This window comes from Phyllostomus hastatus, unplaced genomic scaffold, assembly GCF_019186645.2.
Source record: "Phyllostomus hastatus isolate PE091 unplaced genomic scaffold, TTU_PhHast_1.1 phas_scaffold_60, whole genome shotgun sequence".
NCBI classification, from domain to species: Eukaryota; Metazoa; Chordata; class Mammalia; order Chiroptera; family Phyllostomidae; genus Phyllostomus; species Phyllostomus hastatus.
The window spans coordinates 14,437,010-14,462,564 of record NW_025334038.1 but is presented as its reverse complement, the minus strand read 5'-3'; the positions used below and the strand labels follow the sequence as shown (position 1 = coordinate 14,462,564).

Here is a 25,555-nt window from a genome sequence, read left to right as displayed (position 1 = left end):
TCCACTGAGCTACGCCAGCCAGGGCAACATTCAAATTTCTAATTTGTGACTATTACATAAAAAGCTGCTATGCATATTTGTGTACAAGTATTTGTATGGACAGATGCATTTATTTTTCTTGAGTAAATACCTAGGAGTGGAATGGGTGGTCAGAAGAAATTGGCAAAATATTTTCTTTTTGTTCAAGTACAGTTGTCTGCATTTCCCCCCATCACTCCACCCCCACCTCAGCTGTCCCCACCTCCTTCCCCTGATACTATCCTCCTTGGTTTTGTCCATGTGTCCTTTATAATTGTTCCTGAAATTCATTCCCCCTTCCCCCCCCAATTATCTCCTCCCACCTCCCCTCTTGTTACTGTCAGATTATTCTTTATTTCATTGTCTCTGGTTATATTTTGCTTGTTTGTTTTATTGATTAGGTTCTACTTAAAGATGAGATCATATGGTATTTGTCTTTTACCTCTTGCCTTATTTCACTTAGCATAATGCTCTCCAGTTCCATCCATGCTGTTGCAAAGGATAGAAGCTCGCTCTTTCTTTCTACTGTGTAGTATTCCATCGTGTAAATGTACCAGAGTTTTTTGATCCATTCATTTACTGATGGGCACTTAGGTTGCTTCAAGCACTTGGCTATTGTAAATTGTGCTGCTATGAACATTGAGGTGCATAGGTTTTGAATTGGTGTTTCAGGGTTCTTAGGATATAATCCCAGCAGTGGAATTGCTGGGTCAAAAGGCAGTTCCATTTTTTGTTTTCTGAGAAAATTCCATGCTGTTTTCCACAGAGGCTGCACCAGTCTCCAGTCCTACCAACAGTGCACCAGGGTTCCCTTTTCTCCACAACCTCTCTAGCACTTGTTGTTTGTTGATTTGTTTATGATGGCCATTCTGACAGGTGTGAAGTGGTATCTCCTTGTAGTTTTAATTTGAGGTTCTCTGACAGCTAACGATGCTGAACATCTTTTCATATGTTTCTGGGCCCTCTGTATGTCTTCGTTGGAGAAGTGTTTGTTCAGGTCTTTTGCCCATTTTTTAATTGAGTTGTTTGTCTTCTCAGAGTGGAGTCATGTGAGTTCTTTGTATATTTTGGAGATCAAACCCTTGCCCTAGGTATCATTGGCAAATACGTTTTCCCATACAGTTGTTTCTCTTTTAATTTTACTGCTGTTTTCTTTAGCCATGCAGAAGCTTTTTAATTTGATGAGATCCCATATGTTTATTCTTTCCTTTATGTCCCTTGCTCTAGGGGGCATATCAGTGAAAATATTGCTGCATGGAATATCTGAGATTTTCCTTCCTATGTTTTTCTCTAGGAATTTTATGTTGTCACATCTTATATTTAAGTCTTTTATCTACCTTGAGTCTATTTTTGTGTATGGTGTAAGTTGGTAATCGAGTTTAATTTTAATTTTTTTGCATGTAGCTGTCCAGATTTCCCAAAACCCTTTGTTGAAGAGGCTATTTTTACTCCATTTTATGCTTCTGCCCCCTTTGTCAAATATGAATTGACCATCGAGACTTGGGTTTATTTCTGGACTCTCTGTTCTGTTCCATTGGTCTATGTGTCTGTTCTTATGCCAGTACCAGGCTGTTTTGATTACAGTGGCTTTGTAATACAGTTCGATACGAGGTATTGTGATCCCTCCTACTTTGTTGCTCTTTCTCAAAATTGCTGCAGCTATTTGGAGTCGTTTATGGTTCCATAAACATTTCTGAAATGTTTGTTCTATATCTGTGAAATATGTCATTGTTACTTTAATAGGGATTGCATTGAATCTATAAATTGCTTTGGGTATTATGGATATTTTCATGATGTTAATTCTTCCAGTCCATGAACATGGTACATGCTTCCATTTGTTTGTGTGTTCCTTAATTTCTTTCTTCAGTGTTGTGTAGTTTTCTGAGTATAGGTCTTTTACCTCCTTGGTTTGGTTTATTCCTAGGTACTTTATTTTTCTTGTTGGTATATCAAATGAGATTTTTTTCCTGATTTGTGTTTCTGATATTTCATTGTTGGTGTACAAAAACGCCTTTGATTTCTGACTGTTGACTTTGTATACCACTTGTTTGTAAACTCACTTATTAGGTCCAGTCTTTTTTTGTGTGGGGTCTATAGGATTTTCTGTGTACACTATCATGTTGCCTGCAAACAACGACAGTTTTGCTTCCTCCTTTCCAATTTGGATGCCTATTATTTCTTTTTCTTGTCTGATTGCTATGGCTAGGACTTCCAATACTATGTTGAAAAGGAGTGATGAAAGCAGGCATCCTTCTCTTGTTCCTGATCTGAGTAGAAATTGACAAAATATTTTCTAAAGTGGTTGTACCATGTGACGTTCTTTACCAGCAATATGAATATTTTAGTTACATAAGATTCTTGCCAACACTCAGACGGCCATTCTTTTGGAATGTTGTGGGGTTTTCTTTTCTGCCTTTTCCTCAAGGTGAGTAGTGGAGAATTTTACTTTATTCTTTTGAACAGTTTTAGTTTTACGAAAACATTGAATGTAAAGTGCAGAATTCCCATATGCCCCTCACCCCATCCTGGTTTCTTTTATTATTAACATCTCGGGTTAATGATATGTTCATTACAATTGATGGGCCTGTATCAATACATTAATATTCCCTATACCTAAAGTCCAAGTTTACATTAAGTTCACACTTTGTGTTTAATAGCCTATGGATCTTGAGAAATGTATAATGACATGTATCTATCATTACTCTAGTATCATTACAGAATAGTTTCATTGTCCTAAAAATCTCTGCTGGCCACCTATTCTTCCTTCCCTCCTCTGGATTCCTGGCAGCCACTGATGCTTTTACTGTTGCCATAGTTTTGTCTTTTACAGAAAATCATACACTTTGAATTATACAGTACATAGCTTTTTAATGTTGGGTTCTTTCACTTAGAAATACACATTTAAGACTCATCCATGTCTTTCTGTGGCTTGATAGTTCAGTTCTCTTTATCACTGAATAAATATTTCATTGTCTAGATATCCCTCGGTTTGTTTATTCATTCCCCTGTTTGACTTGAATATCCCCAGAAACCTGTTGTAGATTCTCAAAAGTTTTCTGTTGACATGTCATTCCTCAGCATTCCTAAAAAAATTGTTTTTTCTTAATCTGTTGTTTTGCCCCCAACTGTTTTCCCCTTCCTTAGACATTTGAAATAATTCAATAACTACCTGATTGGTTTTGACAAACACCTCAAGCGTTTTGCACTGTAAGAGCTTTGAGTCAGATTAAATAACGACAGTGTTTCAGGTGGGGCCTACCATCCAACCACTAGATAGGTCAATTAATGATAATTTTGGGAGACTTGGACTTTGAAGGTATTTCTGACCCATCTGTCCTCTCTTGTGGCTTCCAGGCTGCTCATTTCCATGGTGCATGTAGGCTATTGGTTTAACTGCTACTTTGAAGCTGGGAATGAAGGGCAGGGTGATAGAAATAGGAAGGATCAGAACACAACAAGGCTGTCTCTTTTTATTGAGATAATTAAATGCTGCCTAGATTGCTGCTCCTGCTAGCCTTTGGTTAATTTCAGAGTTCTGATAAAATTGATCCTGACCTTTTTTTCTCTTATGGAAGGGAGAATTTTGGTAAGTCTTTACTGGTTTTTTTTTTTGTTGTTGATGTCCTAGACTCTTTTTACTTATCTCTGCCATTGCCCTGTAGGAATTTGAGTTTATTGGATTGTCTCCTAAGGTTTTTGACTTTCAAAAGTTCTTTTTTTTTTTTAAGCTTTCATAGACAGGAATGTGAAAAACACTGAGTTAAATTCAATATAAAATAATAGTGATTTTTTCCTTCATTCTCAATAATTGAGTGGGAAAAATAAAGGACCTGTCCTCAACAAGATGCATGAAATACTAATATTGTGTTTCTCATTGGTATTTGTGTGTGTGTCTGCCTCTTTTGTCTCTTATTATTATTAATGGTTTTTCTTTTAACCTCCTAAGGTAGTAAAGAATGCTGATGGGAGAACCATTTCCCTAATTTCCAGATTGTTGACCTGGTTTGCCATGATGGGTGAGTTTAATTTAAAAGAATATTTTGTCTATAATTAAAGGATAAAATGGGGGCAAATTTTTTTCTCTGTGTTCATGATAAACTTGCAACCACTATGGAAAACAGTATGGAAGGCTTTCAAATATTTTAAAATGGAACTGCTTTATGACCCAGCAATTCTACTTATGGGTATATAGTCAAAGAAACCCAAAACACTAATTTGAAAGAATATATGCACCCCTATGTTCACTGTAGCATTATTTACAATAGACAAGTTCTGAAAGTGACCCAAGTGCCTGTCAGTAAACAAGTGGGTAAAAAAGCTGTGGTGCAGGGTTGGCCAAAAAGATGGCTCCAGTAGTGCTTAGCTGTTTTTGACTTCATTTGAAACAATTTTGTTAGATTGTATTATGACAGCTATCATGTCAGTATGCATTTTTAAAAAATCAAAATTAGTGAATTTCTGTGTAGCCATTTTAATATTGAAGATGGAAGAAAATAAGCAAGATTTTTGGCATATCATTCTTTATTATTTCAAGAAAGGTAAAAATACAACAAATGCAAAGAAAGATTTGCATCTTTATGCTGTGCATGGAGAAGCTGCTGTGACTTATCAAATATATCAGAAGTGGTTTGCAAAGTTTCTTGGTACTATTGACATTTTGGCCAAACAATTCTTCACTGTGGGGCTGGCTGTCTTATGCACTGGAATGTGTTTAGTAGCACACCTGGCCTCTACCCACTGGAAGCCAATAGCGGGAGATAGACAACATACTCAAAATATCCAGATTAATAAAGTTATAGGTGAAAATGAAAAATGTGTCTTTTATTTTATGGAAAAATACTAAATGGACTGTTTGGCCAACCCAATACATACATACAATGGAATAGTACTTGGACTTAAAAAATGAAATCTTACCATTTGCAATAGCATGGATGGACCAAGAGGGTATTATGCTAAGTGAAATAAACCAGTCAGACAAAGCCAAATGCCATATTTTTTTACTTATATGTGGAATTTAAAGAACAATATAAATGAACAAATAAAAATCAGAGTCATAAGTGTAGAAAACAGACTGATGCCTGCCAGAGGGGAGGGAGGTTGGGGAACTGGGTGTAAAAGGTGAGGAATTGAGAAGTACAGATTGGTAGTTACAAAATAGTCATGGGGATTAAAGTATAGCATAGGAACTATAGTCATTAATATTGTAATAACTATGTATGGTGCCATTTGTGTACTGGAAATATCAGGGGGAACACTTTATGAGGTATATGACTCTCTAACTACTATGTTGTATGCCTGAAACTAATATAAAATAATATTGAATGTAAACTATCATTGAAAAAGTAATAATAAAGATAAAAAAGAAATTTTATAATATAGATTTATGTAATGTTTTATATTTACGTACAGATTTTCAGTTAAAATACCTCTTACTTACATTGTTACAGTTTTGAAATGACCATTTAATAATGCAGGCCATTGAAGAGACATTCAAAATAAACTGTTAAGATGGATTTTCTAAGAGTCTGATGGCCAGAAAGATATTTGTAAATAAACCTGACTTTCTTTTTTAAAATTTTAATTGTTGTTCAAGTACAGTTTTCTGCCTTTTACCCCATCTCAGCCCCCACCGCCCTCCCCACCTCACTCCTGTTTCCACCCCCCATGTTATTGTCCATGTGTCCTTTATACTTGTTCATGCAAACCCTTCCCCTTTCCCCCTGAACTTTTATAGATTGAAAGAATGCTGAAGAAATTATTGTTCTAATTACCCAGCAATAGATAAAGAAAATACCATAAAAATAATAAATTATAAAATTTTATAATAGAGCAGCAAATAATTGGCACTCAGAGAGTGTATATTTTACAGTTTTTGTGAATATTTGATATTATAATGTTAATGGAAAGACAAGCTAAAGAATGGAAATGGATTGTGGGTGTTTGGTTTACATATCAGTTTCTCTTCTTTACCTTTTTTTTCTTTTCTCCTTGGAGTTGTGGATTACATTGTGAATAAGGGATTGAACAGGGAAGCACTAGAAAGAAATGGAGTGAATGGCCCATCCATCCAAGCAAAGTTTTTAAACTTAGATTTATACCTATATCTTAAGTCAGATGTATATATGCCTATGTTTGTGTTAGTCACACTTTTCCTACTACTTGCTTAACAAATGTATTACTATTACATATGTATATAACATTATAGCCAAAGGGCTTAACTTTGTCTATGTTCTTTAATGAAAGTGCTAGCACACTTTCAAAGTGTTTACTTAAGGAAGTATGTAAGCCAAAGTGTCACTTTTCCTACTTTTTAAATTTCCACTTTGTCTTTGTAACCATGAATGTAGTGCCATCATTGGTCCAAATTCTTCACTTTTGTCAGCTTCAAATTGGGTATATTTTTTTTACTGAACTCCTATCAATTTTTTGTTTTGGTTACTCTTACTTGCAGTCTGAACTGTGTATTAAATTGATTTCCACCATACTTCTCAAATAATACTACAGTAAGTAACAAAACAAAGAACAGCCACTGCTTAAAACATATACCAAAGTAGTCATAGAAAAACATGAATATTTTAAAATGTAAATCGCAGATATTTGAAATTTTTATTGAGGATGTTCTCCTCTAATTGTTTTTTAAGTATGATGAATAAACATATAAGGTATCTAATTAAATGTGTCTAGTAAAAGATTTTATTTGAAATTGTTTCCCAAATACTTTCTGATTTTATGCTCAACTAAAAGTCCTTTCAACATGTGTGAGAAACTCACTGCTTCTTCTAAGTGACTATTGGTTAGACTGTGGAGTCCTCTGGGCATCTATACTGCCTGTTGAATCAATTCTTGATCCTTAGAGCATTTATAACCTGTCTTATCTGCCTAGTATCTATGACCATCAAAGAGACTCTTTTTTTAGCTGTACTTTGTTGATTATGCTATTACAATTGTCCCAATTTTTCCTCCCCTTTATCTCCCTCTACCCCCATTCCCTCCAGTATCCCTTGCCCTTTAGTTCATATCCATGGGTCATACAAATAAGTTCTTTAGTTTCTCCATTTCCTATACTGTTCTTAACCTCCCCCTGTCTATTTTGTACCTACCAATTATGCTTCTTATTCTCTGTACCTTTTCCCCCATTCTCCCTCTTCCCACTGATAACCCTCCATGTGATCTCCATTTCGGTGATTCTGTTTCTGTTCTAGATGTTTGCTTAGTCTGTTTTTGTTTTTTTAGGTTCAGTTGTTGATAGTTGTGAACTTGTTGTAATTTTACTGTTCATAGTTTTTGATCTTCTTCTATTTCTTAGACAAGTCCCTTTAACATTTCATATAATAAAGACTTGGTAATGATGAACTCCTTTAACTTGACTTTATCTGGGAAGCACTTGATTTGCCTTTCCATTCTAAATGAAAGCTTTGCTGGACAGAGGAATCTTGGATGTAGGTCCTTGAATTTCATGACTTGAATACTTCTTTCCAGCTGCTTCTTACCTGCAAGGTTTCTTTTGAGAAATCAGCTAATAGTCTGATGGGAACTCCTTTGTGGGTAACTGTCTCCTTTTGTCTTGCTGCTTTTAAGATTCTCTCTTTATCTTTAATCTTCAGTAATTTAATTATGATGTGTCTTGGTGTGGTCTTCTTTGGGTCCAACTTGTTTGGGACTCATTGAGTTTCCTGGACTTGTATATCTATTTCCTTCACCAGATTGGGGAAGTTCTCCATTATTTTTTCAAATAAGTTTTCAATTTCTTGCTCTTCCTCATCTTTTTCTGACTCCCTTATGATTCAGATGTTGGAATGTTTAAAGTTGTACCAGAGGTTCCTAAGCCTTTCCTCATTTTTTTGAACTCTTGTTTTTTCATTTTGGCCTGTTTGAATGTTTATTTCTTCCTTTTGTTCAGATCATTGATTTGAGTCTTGGTTTCTTTCCCTTCACTATTGGTTCCCTGTATGTTTTTCTTTATTTCACTTCTTATAGGCTTCACTTTCTTTATTTTGTATCTGTACTCAGTCATTTCTGTCCGAATCCTGATTACCAGTGTTTTGAACTCTGCATCTGATAGGTTGGCTATCACCTCATTACTTAGTTCTTTTTCTGGAATTTTGATCTGTTCTTTCATTTGGCTCATATTTATTTGTCTATGGTGTGGAGCCTTAGGTATTTGCTAGGGTGGGGCAACCCAATTTGCTCTGTACCTGGGGGAGGCATCAGAGAGGGAACAATGATACTTGGCTCTTGCCCCACTTTCAGTCACTTCCCCCGCTACTCACAAGTGAATTGTGCCCTTCAAGGGGCTGCTCTGGTACTGATTCCTGGGTGGGTGGGCTTATGTACATTCTAGGACCTCGTGGGCCCCTCCAGTGGGCTCTCCTGTGAGATTGGCAGTTTCTCCCACCTTTGCAACATTCACAGATTTTTACAGCCAGAGATTTTGAGGCTTCATTTTCCCACACTGAAACTCTGTGTTCTGCAGTTTGTCTCTCTCTCTAGTTGTTCCTCTGGGTTTATCCATATGTGAATGTGGGACCATTCAGTCTGCCAGCTGCTGCCTTGCCCACCTTGTTTCACCAACCACCACCTTACTGTGTCCTCTGCACCCTGGCTGCCTGTCTTCATCCCTCCTAACAGTCTGGGTGAATGTTTCTTCTTAACTCTGTGGTTGTCTGATTTCCACACAGTTTGATTTTCTGCCAATTCTGGTTGTTTTTGTTTTTAAATTGTTTTTTTATCCTTCTTTTGGTTTTCTGACAAAGTGAAGCATATATACCTATGCTTCCATCTTGGCTGGATGAGGTTCTTAATAAACAGTCTTTAGAATTGTTAGAATAGTGCTCATGGTGTATTTCAGCTTATCACTTTGCTTGATGTTTTGTAGATTTATTAGCTTATACCTTGTCAGTTCCCTCAAAGTAAGTTTCCCTTGGGTATTTATCTACCATGTGATTCTTCGTCAAGCCAGAAAAAGAAGGAACTCAATTAAATTGTTCTTTATTAGTATGTTATCTCTCTAAGGAGTTACTTTGATTCAAATGCTTCTCTTTTGTATATGTACGATAGATAGAAAATGGTACTTTTTTTTAAACAAGGAAATTATTATCTATAAATGTGATAAGGATTTAGGCCAAAGTCTTCCCAGGCACTTATTTATTTTGGTGTTGTGATACTAAACATATGATAATGTCTAAATTCACATGTTTAAGATTTTCTAATAATGAAAATAATTAAAACATAAATATGTTTAAATATTAGAATTTCCCTCATCTAGTGCAGAATTGAAGATCTTACTTTTCTCAGGAAGGTTACATCAGATAAGTTTATTCCAGTTGAGCTCATTTTCAGCTAATTGTTTTTCTGAGGGGAGATTTATTTTTATCAAAAAAATGACATAGTTTGGCTTGGACCCATGGACAGGACACACGTTGTGATTATGTTTTATCCACTGGCTCTGTTATTCTTTGGCTAAGCTAACAAAATAAAATTTTATTTTATTAAGGTTAGTTATAAAATTTTCTCTAAACCCAGAATTTATTATTAAAATCCTTGGAGCCATTAATTTTAATTTTAGTTCTACTACATAACAATAGATTGAGTGTTACAAAAAAATTAGTATATTACAGAAGTCAGCTATTTGTGTGTTTGAAAGACTGATACAGCCACATTCTTGTTAATGATTTTTTCGTTACAAGATAAAGAATGTTTTAATTGCCACTGCACTGGAACACAAATTATTACTACTCTGGAACATAAATTTATTACTCACGAAGATGGTTTACTTTTTTAAATGTAAGCTGTAAAGTCCCTCAATTCCTTTATTTACCAATTATTGATTATTATTAGTGTAATTAACTTACTAGTGAAAGGCAATTACATTTTCTCTGAAGTTTTCCAGACAGCATATAATTGACATTTCTAATGAAGAAATTAAAATTTAATGGTTTATGATTCTTTCATTCAGTTTTATGGGTTTAGTTTTTTTTTTCCCCCCCTTAGGAATGGATTTTTTCTTGTATTGTTAATATTTGAACTGTTCCTATCTGAGATCATTAAATAGTCTTAAGTGTTTGTAGTTTTACTGAAATTTATGGTGAAGAAGTTCAAGAAAACAGTTCATAAAGTCAGTAGGTCATTACCCACAGGTAAAGCCTTTTATTGTTTCTGACTTGAAGTACTGACGAAAGACAAAGCTCTAAGAGGAATTTATACTTTGGACATAAATGCTTAAGTAATGTTGATATTAATCCCCCCATGCCACTTTTTCTAGATTAATATTTTAGATGTCTTGTGATGTTTTGTTCACATGTCATAGAAAAGAATTAAAAGGGCTGTTTTGACCCGTATCCTAGGATGTCACATAATAGAAGAAGCAGAATAACTGTATCTTTTTTTAAACAAAAGATTTTATTTTTTTACTTTTAGAGAGAGGAGAAGGGAGGGAGACAGGGAGAAACATTGATGTAAGAAAGAAACATCCATCTGTTACCTCCTCTATGCACCCTGTACAGGGACTGAACCTGAAACCCAGGTGTGTGCCCTGACTGGGAATTGAACTTGCGAACTTTTACTTTGCGAGATGATGCCCAACCAACTGAACCACACCAGTCTAAGACAGAATGACTTTATCTTGCCTGTAAATGTCTCATGTGTGCGATATCTAGTGCTTGAGTCTAGTGCTATTTAATGTCACAAAAATAACAGAAGTGTAGTCTTTGAACATGTTTTAGATGCATTTTTTGCATTAAATTTCATCGTTGTGTTGGATGTCAATAGCAAATACACATTGAAATTACAATTCTGAATATGTTATTTTAAAAATATCTAGATGATCAGCAAGCTTTGAACTCAATCATGCAAGATTTGGCTGTTCTGCATAAGGCAAGTCGACCAGCATTATCCTTACAGGAAACCAGAAAAACAAAATCTTTATCACCAAAAAAGCAGGTATTTGTTTTAATAATATTTTAATAGATCTATATTGTTCTGTGAGTTATTTTTCTTGAATATCCTGATCTTATAGAGGTTTTGCTTAAAGTGTTCAGCTTTTATACTTTTGAATCAATTATTTTGTTGAACAATTTTTTCCATAAAGGGTGTGTATTTAAAAAAAAAACGGTAGAGTTTCATTTAATGTGGTAACTGCTTTCTAAAGCTGATATTCTATCCATTTGTAAAGCACTTAAGATAAGCAAATTGTTTTTATTTACAGTAATCTGTATATTTCCAAATAAGGATCACTTTCATTCTTACAGATAAAATTTGTTTGGGGTGGCGACATGAAAAGTGGACATACATTATCCTATATTTCCCTTTGACAGGACTAGCATATGTCTCATACTTATGATTCCATTACTAACAGATCTTGGTGGTCTTTTTTGTTGATCCCAGATTCAGCTACATAATTCTCAACTTGGCTCTTTGGCAGACCCTGTCAATTTATTAGAGTTAATACTGAAATGAAACCTCCTTCCCCTTCTACTCTGCTTTAAATGAGTGACTAAGAAAAAGATTTAGGAATTCTAGAAATTCATTTGATTTCTGAGGTTATCATTTCATTACAGAACGATGTCCGAGTCAAATTTGAACATAGAGGAGAAAAAAGGTAAGGAAAGAAGCATTGCATTTCAGATTATTGATTTAATTAAGTGTGTATTCTAGTTAAAGCTACTGGAGGTTCCTTCTAGATTTTAATGAAGGTTCATGGTTTACAAATTGGGAATGGAATAATTCTTGGTAATGTGTAACAATGTATATAGACTTAAGATAGAAGCTGTCAAAATTCATGCTAAACATTGGAAATGATAAATGTTTTTACTTTGCAGTATTAGGAAATAAATCTTTGCATAATGAAGCCTTTAAATATTACCATTTCTTTTTATTTTTAATCAGTGGAAATTAAATATATTTCTCCTTATAATTGTATTATTGCTTCGTATACTGTACAGAATTTATGTATGTGGACTTAACATTCACAATTTTGATTATTCTCAAGAGGCCTCAATGATATGACATGTATTTAATTAGTACCATTGAGAGAAGTGATTTGGAATGACGGCTATAAATTATTTAGCAGAGATGTACGCCTAGTCTTCTTCTGGGTATCTGTCTTAGTATAGTAGTGGAGGTAGTTGGTAATGGTTAACAACAGTGTTACTGACAAGCTTAATAGGAGTTGCAGAATATGGGATTTCATTTTTGTCATTCATGTCTCATTAAATTAATTTAATGAAAGATCTGTCTATTTTAAGGACTTTAAAGTCTCACAAATTGCATAACCTAAAATGTAAAAATATTTTACACAGATATTTTTTTAAAAATGGAATATACCAGATAATACCATACAAATGTTGTCCAATCTACTTTTTTTCTATTTGCAATTCTTTTATGGATATTTTCACAGTTTTTTTTTCATTCAGGGAGTACTGTTTATTGAGTGCTTACTATCTGCTGGGCCATGAAGAAATAAAATGAGTGAAACAGATGGTCCTTTTCCTTACAGAGATTATAGTCCAGTATAGTAGTCTCCAGGCTTAGGTGCATGCTCCCCAGGGGCAACACAGGCCAATCTGTTATGATAAAGGAAGGAAGTAACTAGAATTAAAAATTTTGAGTTTCCTTATTATAATTTTTATTAGCATAGAACAGACTTCAGAGTTTTTGAACTTTATGTTGAGAATCAGTGCACTTTATCAAAAGTAAGCCGTTGTAGTGTTCAAGTAAGTATTTACATTTTTACTTAATTTTAATTTTTCTTTCCAAGAGATAAGTCTTGCAAGTATGTAATTTAACTATGCCTAAGAAAATAAAATATTTTAAAATTCTGTTTATACAGAATTCTTCAGTTCCCCAGACCAGTTAAACTGGAAGATCTGAGGTCTAAAGCTAAAATTGCTTTTGGACAGTCTATGGATCTACATTATACCAATAATGAGGTAAATATGTAAAGTTTAACTTTAAGTAGTTCGTATTTTAGAAAGTAGTGTGTTCATTTCAGAGACTGTTTTAGAACTGTTGTGCTTTTATTTAGGGATTGATAAGGGTATAGTATATTAGAGAAATGATATAGCATAGTTAAATTTGTAAATTTGAACTAATTAAAATGGATTTTTTCATTGTCAAAAATATTAAAGGGTACTACTGGTGAAAATAATTGAATGAGAATCTATTAAAAGGAAGAAATATATTCAAAGCCTGTGTAGAAAGCATCCAGCCATATAATATGAAAAATAGAAACACTTATTGAAGAAAACAGAAGATACAAGAAACATCGTACATAGGATAGTGATGCCTCAGTCCCCTTCACAGTAGGCATCTTGGGACCTCACACAGTTCTACCAGTCGCCATACAATGTCCCATTGTACTTTCCTGAATCTCATCGATGGTCTTAAATTTCTTCCCTTTTAAAGGTAACTTTAGTTTTGGAAAAAGCCAGAAGTGGCAGGGTGCCATATCTGGGCTATAGGAGGGCTGAGTCATCTTGGTGATTTGACGTTTCACCAAAAAACTCTACACAAGATGTGATGCATGAGCAGGAGTATTGCATAATGAAACTGCCAGTCACCAGCTATAGTTGCCTATAGCTGTGACCTCTTAAATCATCTGAATAGTTTCCACAGAGGAGCATGCAGGCTTAATGCAAAATTTGATGCAGATTCATTGCTTTACTCACTCAGTCATTTTGAATGCAACAGCCACACAGTACACATCCCACACAGTGGCGTCTACCACCCCTACTGACTAGTACAGTGAAGTCATCATTGTTCATGCATGCACATTCCAGTCCACTCTCCTTGGCTGCCAGGTTACGTTGGATGTCGTACAAACCTTTCTTGTGATTTAACAATGGCTGGACTTTTTCTGGACAGACCTTGTATATTACTTAGAAGTTTGCTGCTTATTTATGTTTTATTTTTACTTCATGTACTTTATTGATAAACTTTGTTTTCTTATACTCCATTATTGACTACAGAGACAATAGAGCTTTGGTAGTAAGACAGTTTAGTTAAAACTTATAGGATTGTTTTCATGTTGGTTTAAGACATTAGATCATGCTTCTATTTGGGGGTCAGTGCAGGATTTTAAGGACTTCCTGTGGCACTGAGGTGCTCTGTGTTCTGGGGAAACTCCTTTTGAACTTTCTGTAAAATTTGTATTGGATTAGATGATATCTCAGGTTTCATTAAGATCCTGTGAGATCTCAAGATTTTGAGATCTTAAAATTTTTAGGGATAATGTTGTTAAGTTGTTGATTTGTACTGTTTTGTTATTTTTGTTTTTGTTTTTTTATGCCCTCAGAAAATACTTGTTGAATTTGGCAGGCATAATGCTATGATTTAGGAATTGCAGCCCCTCATGGAATTTATAGACTTGTAGTAGTAGAAGCAGATGATTGATAAAAGAGTTGTTTCAATATATTAAGTTCTTTGAAGGAAATGCATGAAGTATTGTGATAAAGAATAAAGGGAAGGGCAGTAGGTCTTCTATTTAGATAGTACTAAGAAAGAGCTAACTGAGGTGGTAATTTTTAATTACTGAGACTTGAAGTTTGAAAAGCCAATGCTGCAAAGAATTTGAGGGAAAGGATGTGCTTGGTAGAGAAAGAAGCTTGAAACCAGTGCAGAGGTCCTATCATAGAAAAGACTTCTGTATTTCAGGAATAGAAAAAGTACCAGTGGGAATAGAGTGACAGTAGAAAGCTTAGGAAAAATTAATTTTAGAATATATGTGAAATTGCTTTGTTAGATGTTAAAGCATTGTACACATAAAAATATTTGTAAATATTAGGTTTTCAAATGAATTATTAATTTAAAGCAAAAAATATACTTATGTAGCTTGACTAAAGAAACACAGCCAAAAACAGAAAATACGTTGATTAAAAATCCATTTCCAAAAAAATAATATACCTGAACAAAGTGATGAGAACAATAATATAATAATACCTTAAAATTTTAGATTTCGAATACTTTTTGGCTATTCTTTTAGCCACGAATGCATCTTTTTGCCTCACCCTGTCTTGGTACTCAATCTGTTTGCACTGGCCTGATTTCCCACTGCCAGCCTTTGAGACTCTGATGGCTTTTCAAGGGTATGGATAGGAACTAGGCTGAACTGTATATTAAGAATGTGGTAAGAGCTGGGGATGGATAGGCTGTGCTTACCCACAGTGGTAACTTGCTAGATAATATTCCCTTTTTGGGTCTCCTTCTCTTCCCTGTCTTCCCCATTTCCCTCCCAATGTTTCCTGGTGTATCTTTCCATATAACGGCCTTGAACTTGAATCTTTTACTTATAGTATGATTCTAGGGAAATCCGGATCCATCTTTGTCTCTTTATTTTTAAAACATTTAGTCATTTATTTTTATTTATAAAAATACTTTATTGATTATGCTATTACAGTTGCCCGATTTATTTCTCTCCTTTATTCCGCTCTGCCCTACAACCCCTTCCACCATCATTCCCCCACCTTAGTCCATGTCTATGGGTCAAAAATTTAAGTTACTTAATTTTTCCATTTCCCATACTATTCTTAACCTCCCCCTGTCTATTTTGGACCTACCATTTATGCTGCTTATTCCCTGTACCTTTTTTCCCATTCTCCCCCAGCCCCATACCCACTGATAACCCTCCATATGATCTCTATTTCTGTGAATGTGTTCCTATTTTGTTTGTTTGCTTATTTCATTTTTTTTTTTAGGTTTGGCTGTTGATAGTTGTGTTTGTCATCATTTTACTGTTTGTTCGTATTTTTGATCTTCTTTTTCTTAGAGAAGTCCCTTTAACATTTCATATAATAAGGGCTTGGTGATGATGAACTCCTTTTAACTTGACCTTATCTGGAAAGCACTCTATCTACCCTCCCATTCTAAATGATAGCTTTGCTGGATAGAGTAACCTTGGATGTAGGTCCTTGTCTTTCATGACTTGGAATACTTCTTTCCAGCCCCTTCTTGCCTACAAGTTTTCTTTCTCAAAATCAGCTGATGATAGTCTTATGGGAACTCCTTTGTAAGTAACTGTCTCCTTTCCTCTTGCTGCTTTTAAGATTCTCTCCTCTTTAATCTTGGGTAATGTAATGGTGATGTGCCTCAGTGTGTGCTTCCTTGGGTCCAACTTCTTTGGGACTCTCTGAACTTCCTAAACTTCCTGGAAGTCTATTTCCTTTGCCAGATTAGGGAAGTTCTCCTTCACTATTATTTCAAACAAGTTTTCAGTATCTTGCTCTTCCTTTTCTCTTTCTGGCACCCCTGTGATTTGGATGTTGGAACATTTAGAGTTGTCCTGGAGGTTCCTAAGACTCTCCTTGTTTTTTTTAAATTCTTGTTTCTTCATTCTGTTCTGATTGAATGTTTATTTCTGCCTTCTGCTCCAAATCACTGATTTGAGTCCTGGTATTCTTTGCTTCACTTTGGTTCCCTGTACATTTTCCTTTATTTCACTTTTCATAGCCTTCACGTCTTCCTCTATTTTACAACTGTACTGAACCATTTCTGTGAGCCTCCTGATTACCAGTGTTTTGAACTCTGCGTCTGTTAGGTTGCCTATCTCTTCATCGCTTAGTTTTATGTTTTCTAGAGCTTTGATCTGTTCTTTCATTTGGGCCATATATTTTTGTCTCAGCAAACCTGTTACGTACTAAGGGGTGGAGCCTTAGGTATTTGCCATGGTGGGGCAACCCACATGGTGGTGTTGTGGCACTATATGTGAGGGAGGGTCATAAAGAGAACAGTGCCACCTCCTTGGCTCTTGGTTGGCTTCAGTCACTTCCCCCACTTCCAAGAAGCAAATTGGGCTCTTCTTGTGCTGGTTCCCAGTGGGGTGGTTTGGTGTATGTTCTAGGACCCTGTGGGTCTCTCCAATGAACTCTCATGTGAAGGTGGGGATTTCTCCTGCCTCCTCAACCCCCACAGTTTTTTTTTTCAGTCAAAGGTTTTGAGGCTTTATTTCCCTGAACTGGAATCCTGGGTTGCACTGTCTGTCTCACTTCCTAGTTGTTACTCCCGGTTTATTGGCCCGCTCTATCAGCTGCCTCTTTGTTGCGAGTCCTCTCCTTCCCAGCTACCTGTCTCTGCCTCTGCTACCAGTCTGGGTGAATGTTTCTTTAACTTCTTGGTTGCCAGACTTCCACACAGTTTGATTTTCTGGCAGTTGTAGTTATTTTTGTTTTTAAATTTATTGTTGTCATCCTTTCGGTTGTGTGAGAGGCAAAATATATCTACTTACGCCTTCATCTTGACTGAGGGTCTATTCATTTAATTTGAGAGAGAGGGGAAGGGAGGGAGAAAAGGAGAGAAACATCATGTTCTAGAGAAACATTGATTGGTTGCTTCTTGCATATCCCCAGCCGGGGACCTGGCCTACAACTGAGGTGTGTGCTCTGACTGAGGATTGCACTGGTGACCTTTGCTTTATGGGATAAGCTAAGCCAACTGAGCCAAACCGGTCAAGGCATGTTTTTGTTCGTTCTGAAATTGTATCATAGAGACTTCCAGTCTACACAGAGGCGTGGGCAGACATGCTTTGCCTCCTTGCCACAACTATAAGATGGATTACAATTAACCTAAAACACAAAACACCCAGAACAGCCAGAAAATTGAACTGTTTGGAAGTCCAACAACCAAGGATTTAAAGAAGACATATTCATCTAGATGGGTAGAAGGAATGGAGACAGGGATCCACGGTGGAGAGGACTTGGTGTGGTGTGGTAACCAGGTAGCAGCAGCAGCCAGCAGAACAAAAGGTCCCACATTAGGGATACTTGGGGAGCGAGCCCCAGGCCAGACTGTGGAGCTCAGGGTTCTAATACCAGGAAAATAAAGCCTCATAATTCTTGGTATAAAAGCCAGTGGGAGTTTGGGCAGTGGAAGAAACTGCCTGCTTCTCAGGAGAGTCCATTTAAAGGGCCTGCAGGGTTCTAGAATGTATGTAACTCTGGGAATCACCAACAGAGCAACAGCTAGAGAGGTGCCAGACGCATAAATGACTGGAATTGGGGCGAGTGCCAGTCAAGCCTCCAGCAGTCAGGCAGTTGCATTGTTCCCTCTCTGACCCCTCCCCCACATACAAGGGCACAAAGCCCTGAGGTGGGCTGCCCCTGCCATGGCGATTACTTAAGGCTTCACCTTGTAATGGATACGTCAAGACAGGGAGTCAAAGCAGCTCTACCTAATATACAGAAATAAACATAGGGAAGCTGCCAAATTGAGGAGACAAAGAAATATGGCTCAAATGAAAGAACAGAACAAAACCCCAGTAAAAGAATTAAGTGAAATGGAGACAGCTGACCTATGAGATGCAGAGTTTAAAACACTGGTGATAAGGATACTTAAAGATCTCATTGAGAGTGGCAAAAGTATAAGTGAAGAAATGAAGGCTACACTATAAATGAAATAAAGAAAAATTCACAGGGTACCAACAGTGAAGAGAAGGAAGCCAGGGTTCAAATCAGCAAATTGGAACATAAGGAAGAAATAAACATTCAACCAGAACAAAATGAAGAAACGAGAATTAAAAAAAAACAAGGAGAGAATAGGAAGACTGTTGGACATCTCCTAATGTGCCAACATCCAAATCATAGGGATGCCAGAAGGAAAAGAGGAAGAGCAAGAAATTGAAAATTTATTTGAAAAAGTAATGAAAGAAGACTTCCCTAATTTGGCAGAGGAAATAGACATACAAGTCCAGGAAGTACAGAGAGTCCCAAACAAGTTGGACTCAAAGAGGACCCACCAAGACACATCATAATCAAAAGGCTAAAGGTTAAAGATAAAGAGAGAATCTTAAAAGCAGCAAGAGAAAAGCAGAGAGTTATCTACAAAGGAGTTCTCATCAGACTATTAGCTGATTTCTCAAAAGAAACTTTGCAGGCAAGAAGGTACTGGCAAGAAGTATTTAAAGTGATGAAAAGCAAGGACCTACAACTAAGATTGCTCTATTCAGCAGAGCTATCATTTAGAATTGAAGGGCAGATAACATGTTTCCCAGCCAAGGTAAAGCTAAAGGAATTCATTGTCACCAAGCCATTATTATATGAAATGTTAAAGGGACTCATTTAAGAAAAAGAAGATGAAAACTATTAACATTAGAATGACAACAGACTCACAACTAGCAACAACTGAATCTAAAAAAACAAAAACAAACTAACCAAACAACCAGAACAGGAACAGAATCATAGATATGGAGATCACCTGGAGAATTATTAGGGGGGAGGGGGAAGGAGGAGAATTGGGGTAAAGGTACAGGGAATAAGAAGCATAATTAGTAGGTACATAATAGGGGGATGTTAAGAACAGTATAGGAAATGGAGAAGCCAAAGAACTTATATGCATGACACATGGACATACACTATAGGAAGGGATTGCTGGAGAGGGGGCCAAAGTGGGAAAAATTGGGACAAGTGTAATAGCTAATCAATAAAACATACCTAAAAAATTGTATTATAGAAACCTTTCAAATACCAAGATACATTAAGACTACAATATTGTCTTAATTTACCAGCCAAGTATGTCAAGAAAAATGATGTTAGTTTGACATTATTTGTTCTTACTGTGTCTGTTCTTATTCTTAGAATTACTGTTGCATTTTGGAGTCCTTAGTTCATATAATTTTTGTAGGGTGTTCTTGAGGATTGATGACATCAAGCTAATTGACCTGTTGTTTTAGGAACTCTCTTCTGTTTTCTGAAAATAGGAAAATTTTTTCCATTTTTTTCCCCCTCAAACTTTCTGAAGAATTTCTGGGAATGGTTCAGCCATTATATCTGGGTAGCTTTTGGGCAGGAATATGGTAGAGGAGGCATTAGGGTGAGATTACATTCTTTAAAATTTCTTTCAGCATAGAGATTCTGTGAGAATTTGTGAATTTGTGAATTAATCGTGCCCTAATTCACATCACGACTAACTTAATGCATGCCTTTTGTCATTGGAGATACTAGTAACAAACTTATTAGAGGTGTTAGTTTTATGGGCCCATTGACAAGCAAAAAAAAACATATTTATTGCTTGTTATTCCAGTTCTATAATATTGTTTTCTAATGTAATATACATTTTCTTCCAAAAGAACCATTCTATAAACTTCTAACTTTCCAGAATGGAACCAACCAGGAAATTTAAGCTAGAATTGATTGGATTTGTTCGTTAATGTTCCTGTTTATATAATGAAGTGTGAGGTGTATATGTCTGTGTGTGCCTTGTCATGGGGGATAGATGTGGTGGTGCATGGAAAGTACGTGGATTTTTAAGCTCGTTTCCATTTTAGATGGGTAGAGGAAGGAAACCTTTTTGGTTTCCTTATGGGCTATTTTTGTGTTTCTCTATGTCAGGAAGATAAGCCACTTCTTTCAAATTTAGGTTTTATTTGGTGGGTTTTTGGACTCAGTTTTAGTTTCCTTTCCAGAAGGGATTTATATTAAGACACCACTGATTTATCAATAATAAGCCAGAGGGAAATCAGTTTCATGAATGAGGCTAAAATGAATTCATGAAGCAGGAAAACACTGTGCGATTTATTTAGTATGATTTAGACAAGCAGGGATTTGTTTTAAAATTTGTAATAGGTGACCTTAAAACATACGAGGGATCACATGAAAACCATAGGCAGTAGTAGTCCAAGCTACTGCTCCATGCACTGCTCTAGAATGTCAAGATTTCATGTTTGCAAGCTGAAGAGCAAAACCACTTTCCTTCATAATTTGTTACTGTGATTTAAACTAGTATCTTTCCCCTAGAGCAACCTATCTTGGAAATAACATTCCAATGATAAATAAACTTGTAGTAAAAGTAAATATTCAGGTTTTTCCATCAAATGAAAAACTGGCAAAAACAATCTTTAATATTTCTTTATAAAAATCTTTTCTAGTGCTTAAATATAATAAAAAATAATATTAAACATAGGAACACAATGTAACAATAGGGTTCTTAATTGATAGAATAATGAAAATAAGTAGATCAGGCTTATTCTATATCAAACAGTTAATTTTTTTCATTATTAGAAAAAAGGGTCTGGTTAGTTGATAAGTTGTAATATATAAAATTAGCTACACACAGAAATTGGGAATATAATTTCAAGCACAAATGAAGTAAACATAAGCAGATTGTATGATGGAATTCTTATTAGTCCTGCTTGATATAGTGAGTTCTCAACAGCGTTGACAGGTTCTGCAACTTCCAACGAAATAATATGTAATGCAACCAGTTTTATGGTAGGCTAATTAATATAAACAAGAATTAGGTTCCTGTGCATCAGGATCTGCTGTATTTGTGTCTAGCAGACTTTCTTAAAACAAGGAGTTTTCTTCCTAAAGAAATCTGTCATGTCAGCTAGTGGGCTTGGGTGCAAATGAAGCTTTCACCCTATCATACTTATTAAACAGCATTTAGCAAGTGTTTGCTTTTCAGTGTTCCCTGCGTTAATTGCTGGTATGTGCAGTATGTGGGTGGGAGTGTTCATGTCTTCAAGATATTTATACTGTAGAGGACACAGAACTAAGTAGACCTTTACATTTGAATGGCTTATATACTGTGCAGGCTAAGTTGGGATATGTTCACTTGTTTTTATAGTGTTCTTCTTTTAATGAAATGGAATATGTACTTTGAAGGTTATTGAAAACATCATCTTATGCTACTAAGTTTACATTTTTTTAAAAAAATAAAAAGATATTTTGATTTTGTTAAATTGGGTGAATCATGTTAGTCCTCATATACATCCCAGGTGGTTTTGTTTTATATAATACAGAAGACTAATGAAAGCAGATTTCCACATTGAGAATTCACTGTGGGATGGCTGACTGACTTAGCTTGTGTTTGTTTAGAGTGTAGTGGTCAAGTCACCAGGTTTAGGGATATGAGCCCCTCCATTGCAGCTGTCACAGATGCTCATTGTATTTGGTATGTTGGTAAGCACACCCAGTGAGAATGTAAATCCATGGTTACAATTGAAAAAAAAAAAACAATTAGAAGTTCCATCAGTGCAGATGAAAGGTACCACCTTTCATCTTATTGAAGTTATTTTATATAACTTGTGTGTATTCCTTAATGCTGTTTTGGAGTGACGATACTTTAACTTAAGTTTAGCAATATTATAGAAATACCCTAGAAAATTAATTTTTAAATGAGTTTTCTAGAAGAATTTAATGATTAATAAAACAAAAAAGTGTTCATTTTTATTCTATGATTTTTGTGGGGTAGGATAAAAAGAGCAAGACAATCTATCTATATGTATTTATTTCTTTAGAATTTTATTATACTCACAAATAAAAGAGAAAGGTATTTTGAGAGTTGTGTTATAACTCCATAGTAATGGAGATGTTCCTGGAAGGACTTGACCTGGTGAGATGGCTGTATGATTCCTAAATGATTCCTAATATTCCTTTCTATTTAGTTGGTAATTCCATTAACTACTCAAGATGATTTGGACAAAGCTGTGGAACTACTGGATCGTAGTGTTCATATGAAGAGCCTCAAGATATTACTTGTAATAAATGGAAGTACACAGGTATGAATTGGAATTTTTTCCAGTAAGGATTATAGGATTTATGCCTCTAAAAGTCAATATATAAAATATGGCTACATTCGTTAATCACTGATATATTTCAGTATGATTAAATGAAAATTTACTCATTGTAACTATAGTTTAATATCCTTGCTCCTCAAAACTATATAGCTAAAACTACAAGTATAATATATTGTACATATGAAACTAGGAGAAACTGAGAAGTTGGGAAAAATTATGTTAAAATTTCAAAGAGTAGGTTTGGTAAGACTCACAAACAACATAGAATATCTAGGTAGTTTTTAATAGGGGAGAGGATTCTATTTAAAGCCTTAAAGGGGAAGATTAGCATTAATTATCCTTTTTCCTCTGTAGGCTACTAATTTAGAACCATTGCCATCACTAGATGATTTGGATAACACAGTATTTGGAGCAGAGAAGAAAAAACGGCATCCTATAATAGGTAAGAAAGCTAGTGTCTGAATCATGAAATAGGTGATTTCTCAGTGTCTTCTCTATCCTTTTATGTAATCTAAACATACCCCTGAAAAATAGCAGCCTATGTCCATACTCTCTGTAATTGATCTCAGTTAACTATGTTCTAGTATCTGATATTCCTTGAAAAATTATGTCAAGTATTACAGGATTAGCATTCTCTAATTTAAATTTTTTTTCTTTATGTACCTTGAGGGTAATTTCATGTTGAACAAATTCAAATTATTCAAAGGAATTTTAACTATATGAATAAACTGAAGAGAAGAAATTTAAAAAAGTATTTTAATACATTAAAATTGATGGATTATGTTCATAAGCCTTTCTCTAAGTTTTTAGTTAATGTCAGGAATGTTATTAAGGGATTCCAGCCAAGGTGGAGGCATAGGTAGAAATACTTGCTTCCTCCCATAACCAAAAGAAGGATAACAGCCAATTTAAAAACAATAAACCAGAACTGCCAGAATAGCAACCTGCATGGAACTCCGACAACCAAGGAGTTAAAGAAACATTCATCCAGAATGGTGGGAGGGGCGGAGATGGTCAGACCGGCAGCAGGGTGGTTGGAGAGGACCTGTGGTAAGGTGGTGTATCCCCCGGGCAAGGAGGGGCTGGCTCACCAGGAAACTAAAGACTCAAAACCTCTAGATTCAAAAACTGAGGGTTGTGAAGGTAGAAGAAACTCTTAGTCTCACAGGAGAGTTCTTTGGAAAGTGGGGCCAGAGCTGAGCAAGCGAGAAGCATTGTTCCGTCTCTGACCCCTCCCCCACAGACAGCACCACAACACAGCAAAAAGGGTTGCCCTGCTCTGGTGAATACCTAAGGCCCCACCCCATAACAACTTAACAGGTGCACTGAGACAAAAAAAAATATGGTCCAAATGAAAGAACAGATCAAAATTCCAGAAAAAGAGCTAAGCAGTAAGGAGATAGATAACCTATCTCATGCAAAGTTCAAAATATTGGTAATCAAGATGCCCACAGAACTGATTGAGCTTGGTCGCAAAATGAGGGAAGAAATGGAGGCTACCCAAAGTGAAATAAAGCAAAATATACAGGGAACCAACAGTGAAGGGTAGGAAACCAGGGCTCAGATCAATGATTTGGAAGACAAGGAAGAAATAAACATCTAAATGGAACAGAATGAAGATACAAGAATTCAAAAAAAGGAGGAGAGGCTGAGGAACCTCTAGGATAACCTCAAGCACTCCAACATCTGAATCATAGGGGTGCCAGAAGGAGAAGAGGAAGAGCAAGAAACTGAAAACTGATTTGAACAAGTAGAGGAGAACTTCCTCAATCTGGTGAAGGAAATAGACTTCCAGGAAGTACAGGAAACCCAGAGAGTCCCAAGGAAATTGGACCCAAGGAGGAAAACACCAAGGCAATCATCATTAACTTACCCAAGATTAAAGATAAAGAGAGAATCTTAAAAGCAGCAAGAGGAAAGGAGACAGTTACCTACAAAGAGTTCCCATAAGACTATCAGCTGATTTCTCAAAAGAAACCTTGTAGGCAAGAAGGGGCTGGAAAGAAGTATTCAAAGTCATGAACGGTAGGGACCTACAGCCAAGGTTACTTTATCTAGCAAAACTATCATTTAGAATGGGAGGACCAGATAAGGTCAAGTTAAAGGAGTTCATCATCACTAAGCCCTTATTTTATGAAATGTTAAAGGGACTTCTCTAAGAAAAAGATCAAAACTATGAACAGTTAGATGACAAAAAATGCGCAGCTATCAACAACTGAACCTAAAAAACAAAAACAAAAACTAAGCAACCAACTGGAACAGGAACAGAATCACAGAAATGGAGATCACATGGAAGATTATCAGTGGGGATGGGGAGAATGAGGGCGAAAGGTATAGGGAATAAGAGGCATAATTTGTAGGCATAAAATAGACGGGGGGAAGTTAAGAACAGTATAGGAAATGAAGCAGCCAAAGAACTTATATGTACAACCCATGGCCATGAACTAAGGGTGGGGATGCTGGAGGATGGGGGTGTATGGAGCAGAGGGGGGATAAAGGGGAGAAAAAAATTGGGGCAGCTGCAATAGCAAAATCAATAAAATATACTTAGAAAAAGAATGTTATTAAAGTGAAGAGTGATAAGAATGTCCAGATTATGCTTTACTTATTAGTATCTAGTTTTGATTTCTTATTAATAATATACTGTTATAATTAAGCTTGTGGATAAAGAGAAGTGGATACTGTGTGCCATTGTGTTTTAAAGGAGGCCTATTAAAAGGGCATGGGCTGGGCAGAGGTGCTCTGAACTCCCCAGTGTTCAATTTTTATCAAACATTGATAATGTATTTTTATATTATAAGGGCATCACATTGCTTAAAAGCCACTGGTCTAAATGTTTTTAACAGATTGGGCAGTGAATATGGTCATTAAAAATAGCATGTAAACATATGAGAAGTCGAACAGGAGGGGAGACAGATGAATAGGGAGGAAGCAGGAGAGTATGACAAAGTAAGAGATGATTGACAATAGAAAAGATTGTTAATAATGAAAGAAAAGGTTAAATTAACACATGAGCCACCAAGAAAAATTGGTTTT

General features: G+C 35.8%; 1 protein-coding gene across 1 annotated transcript in view; it reads left to right on the top strand.

Moving 5' to 3' along the window:
• The window catches only part of MAP3K2 (mitogen-activated protein kinase kinase kinase 2), a 75,366-nt gene that overhangs the window by 25,354 nt on the left and 24,457 nt on the right, over positions 1 to 25,555 (top strand). Inside the window, exons 2-7 of the mRNA XM_045825865.1 lie at positions 3,965 to 4,034; positions 10,838 to 10,956; positions 11,574 to 11,614; positions 12,845 to 12,944; positions 22,388 to 22,501; positions 22,874 to 22,961. Of these exons, the coding sequence (XP_045681821.1) occupies positions 4,028 to 4,034; positions 10,838 to 10,956; positions 11,574 to 11,614; positions 12,845 to 12,944; positions 22,388 to 22,501; positions 22,874 to 22,961 (469 nt within the window). The 5' untranslated portion in view covers positions 3,965 to 4,027. The remainder of the gene's footprint in view (positions 1 to 3,964; positions 4,035 to 10,837; positions 10,957 to 11,573; positions 11,615 to 12,844; positions 12,945 to 22,387; positions 22,502 to 22,873; positions 22,962 to 25,555) is intronic.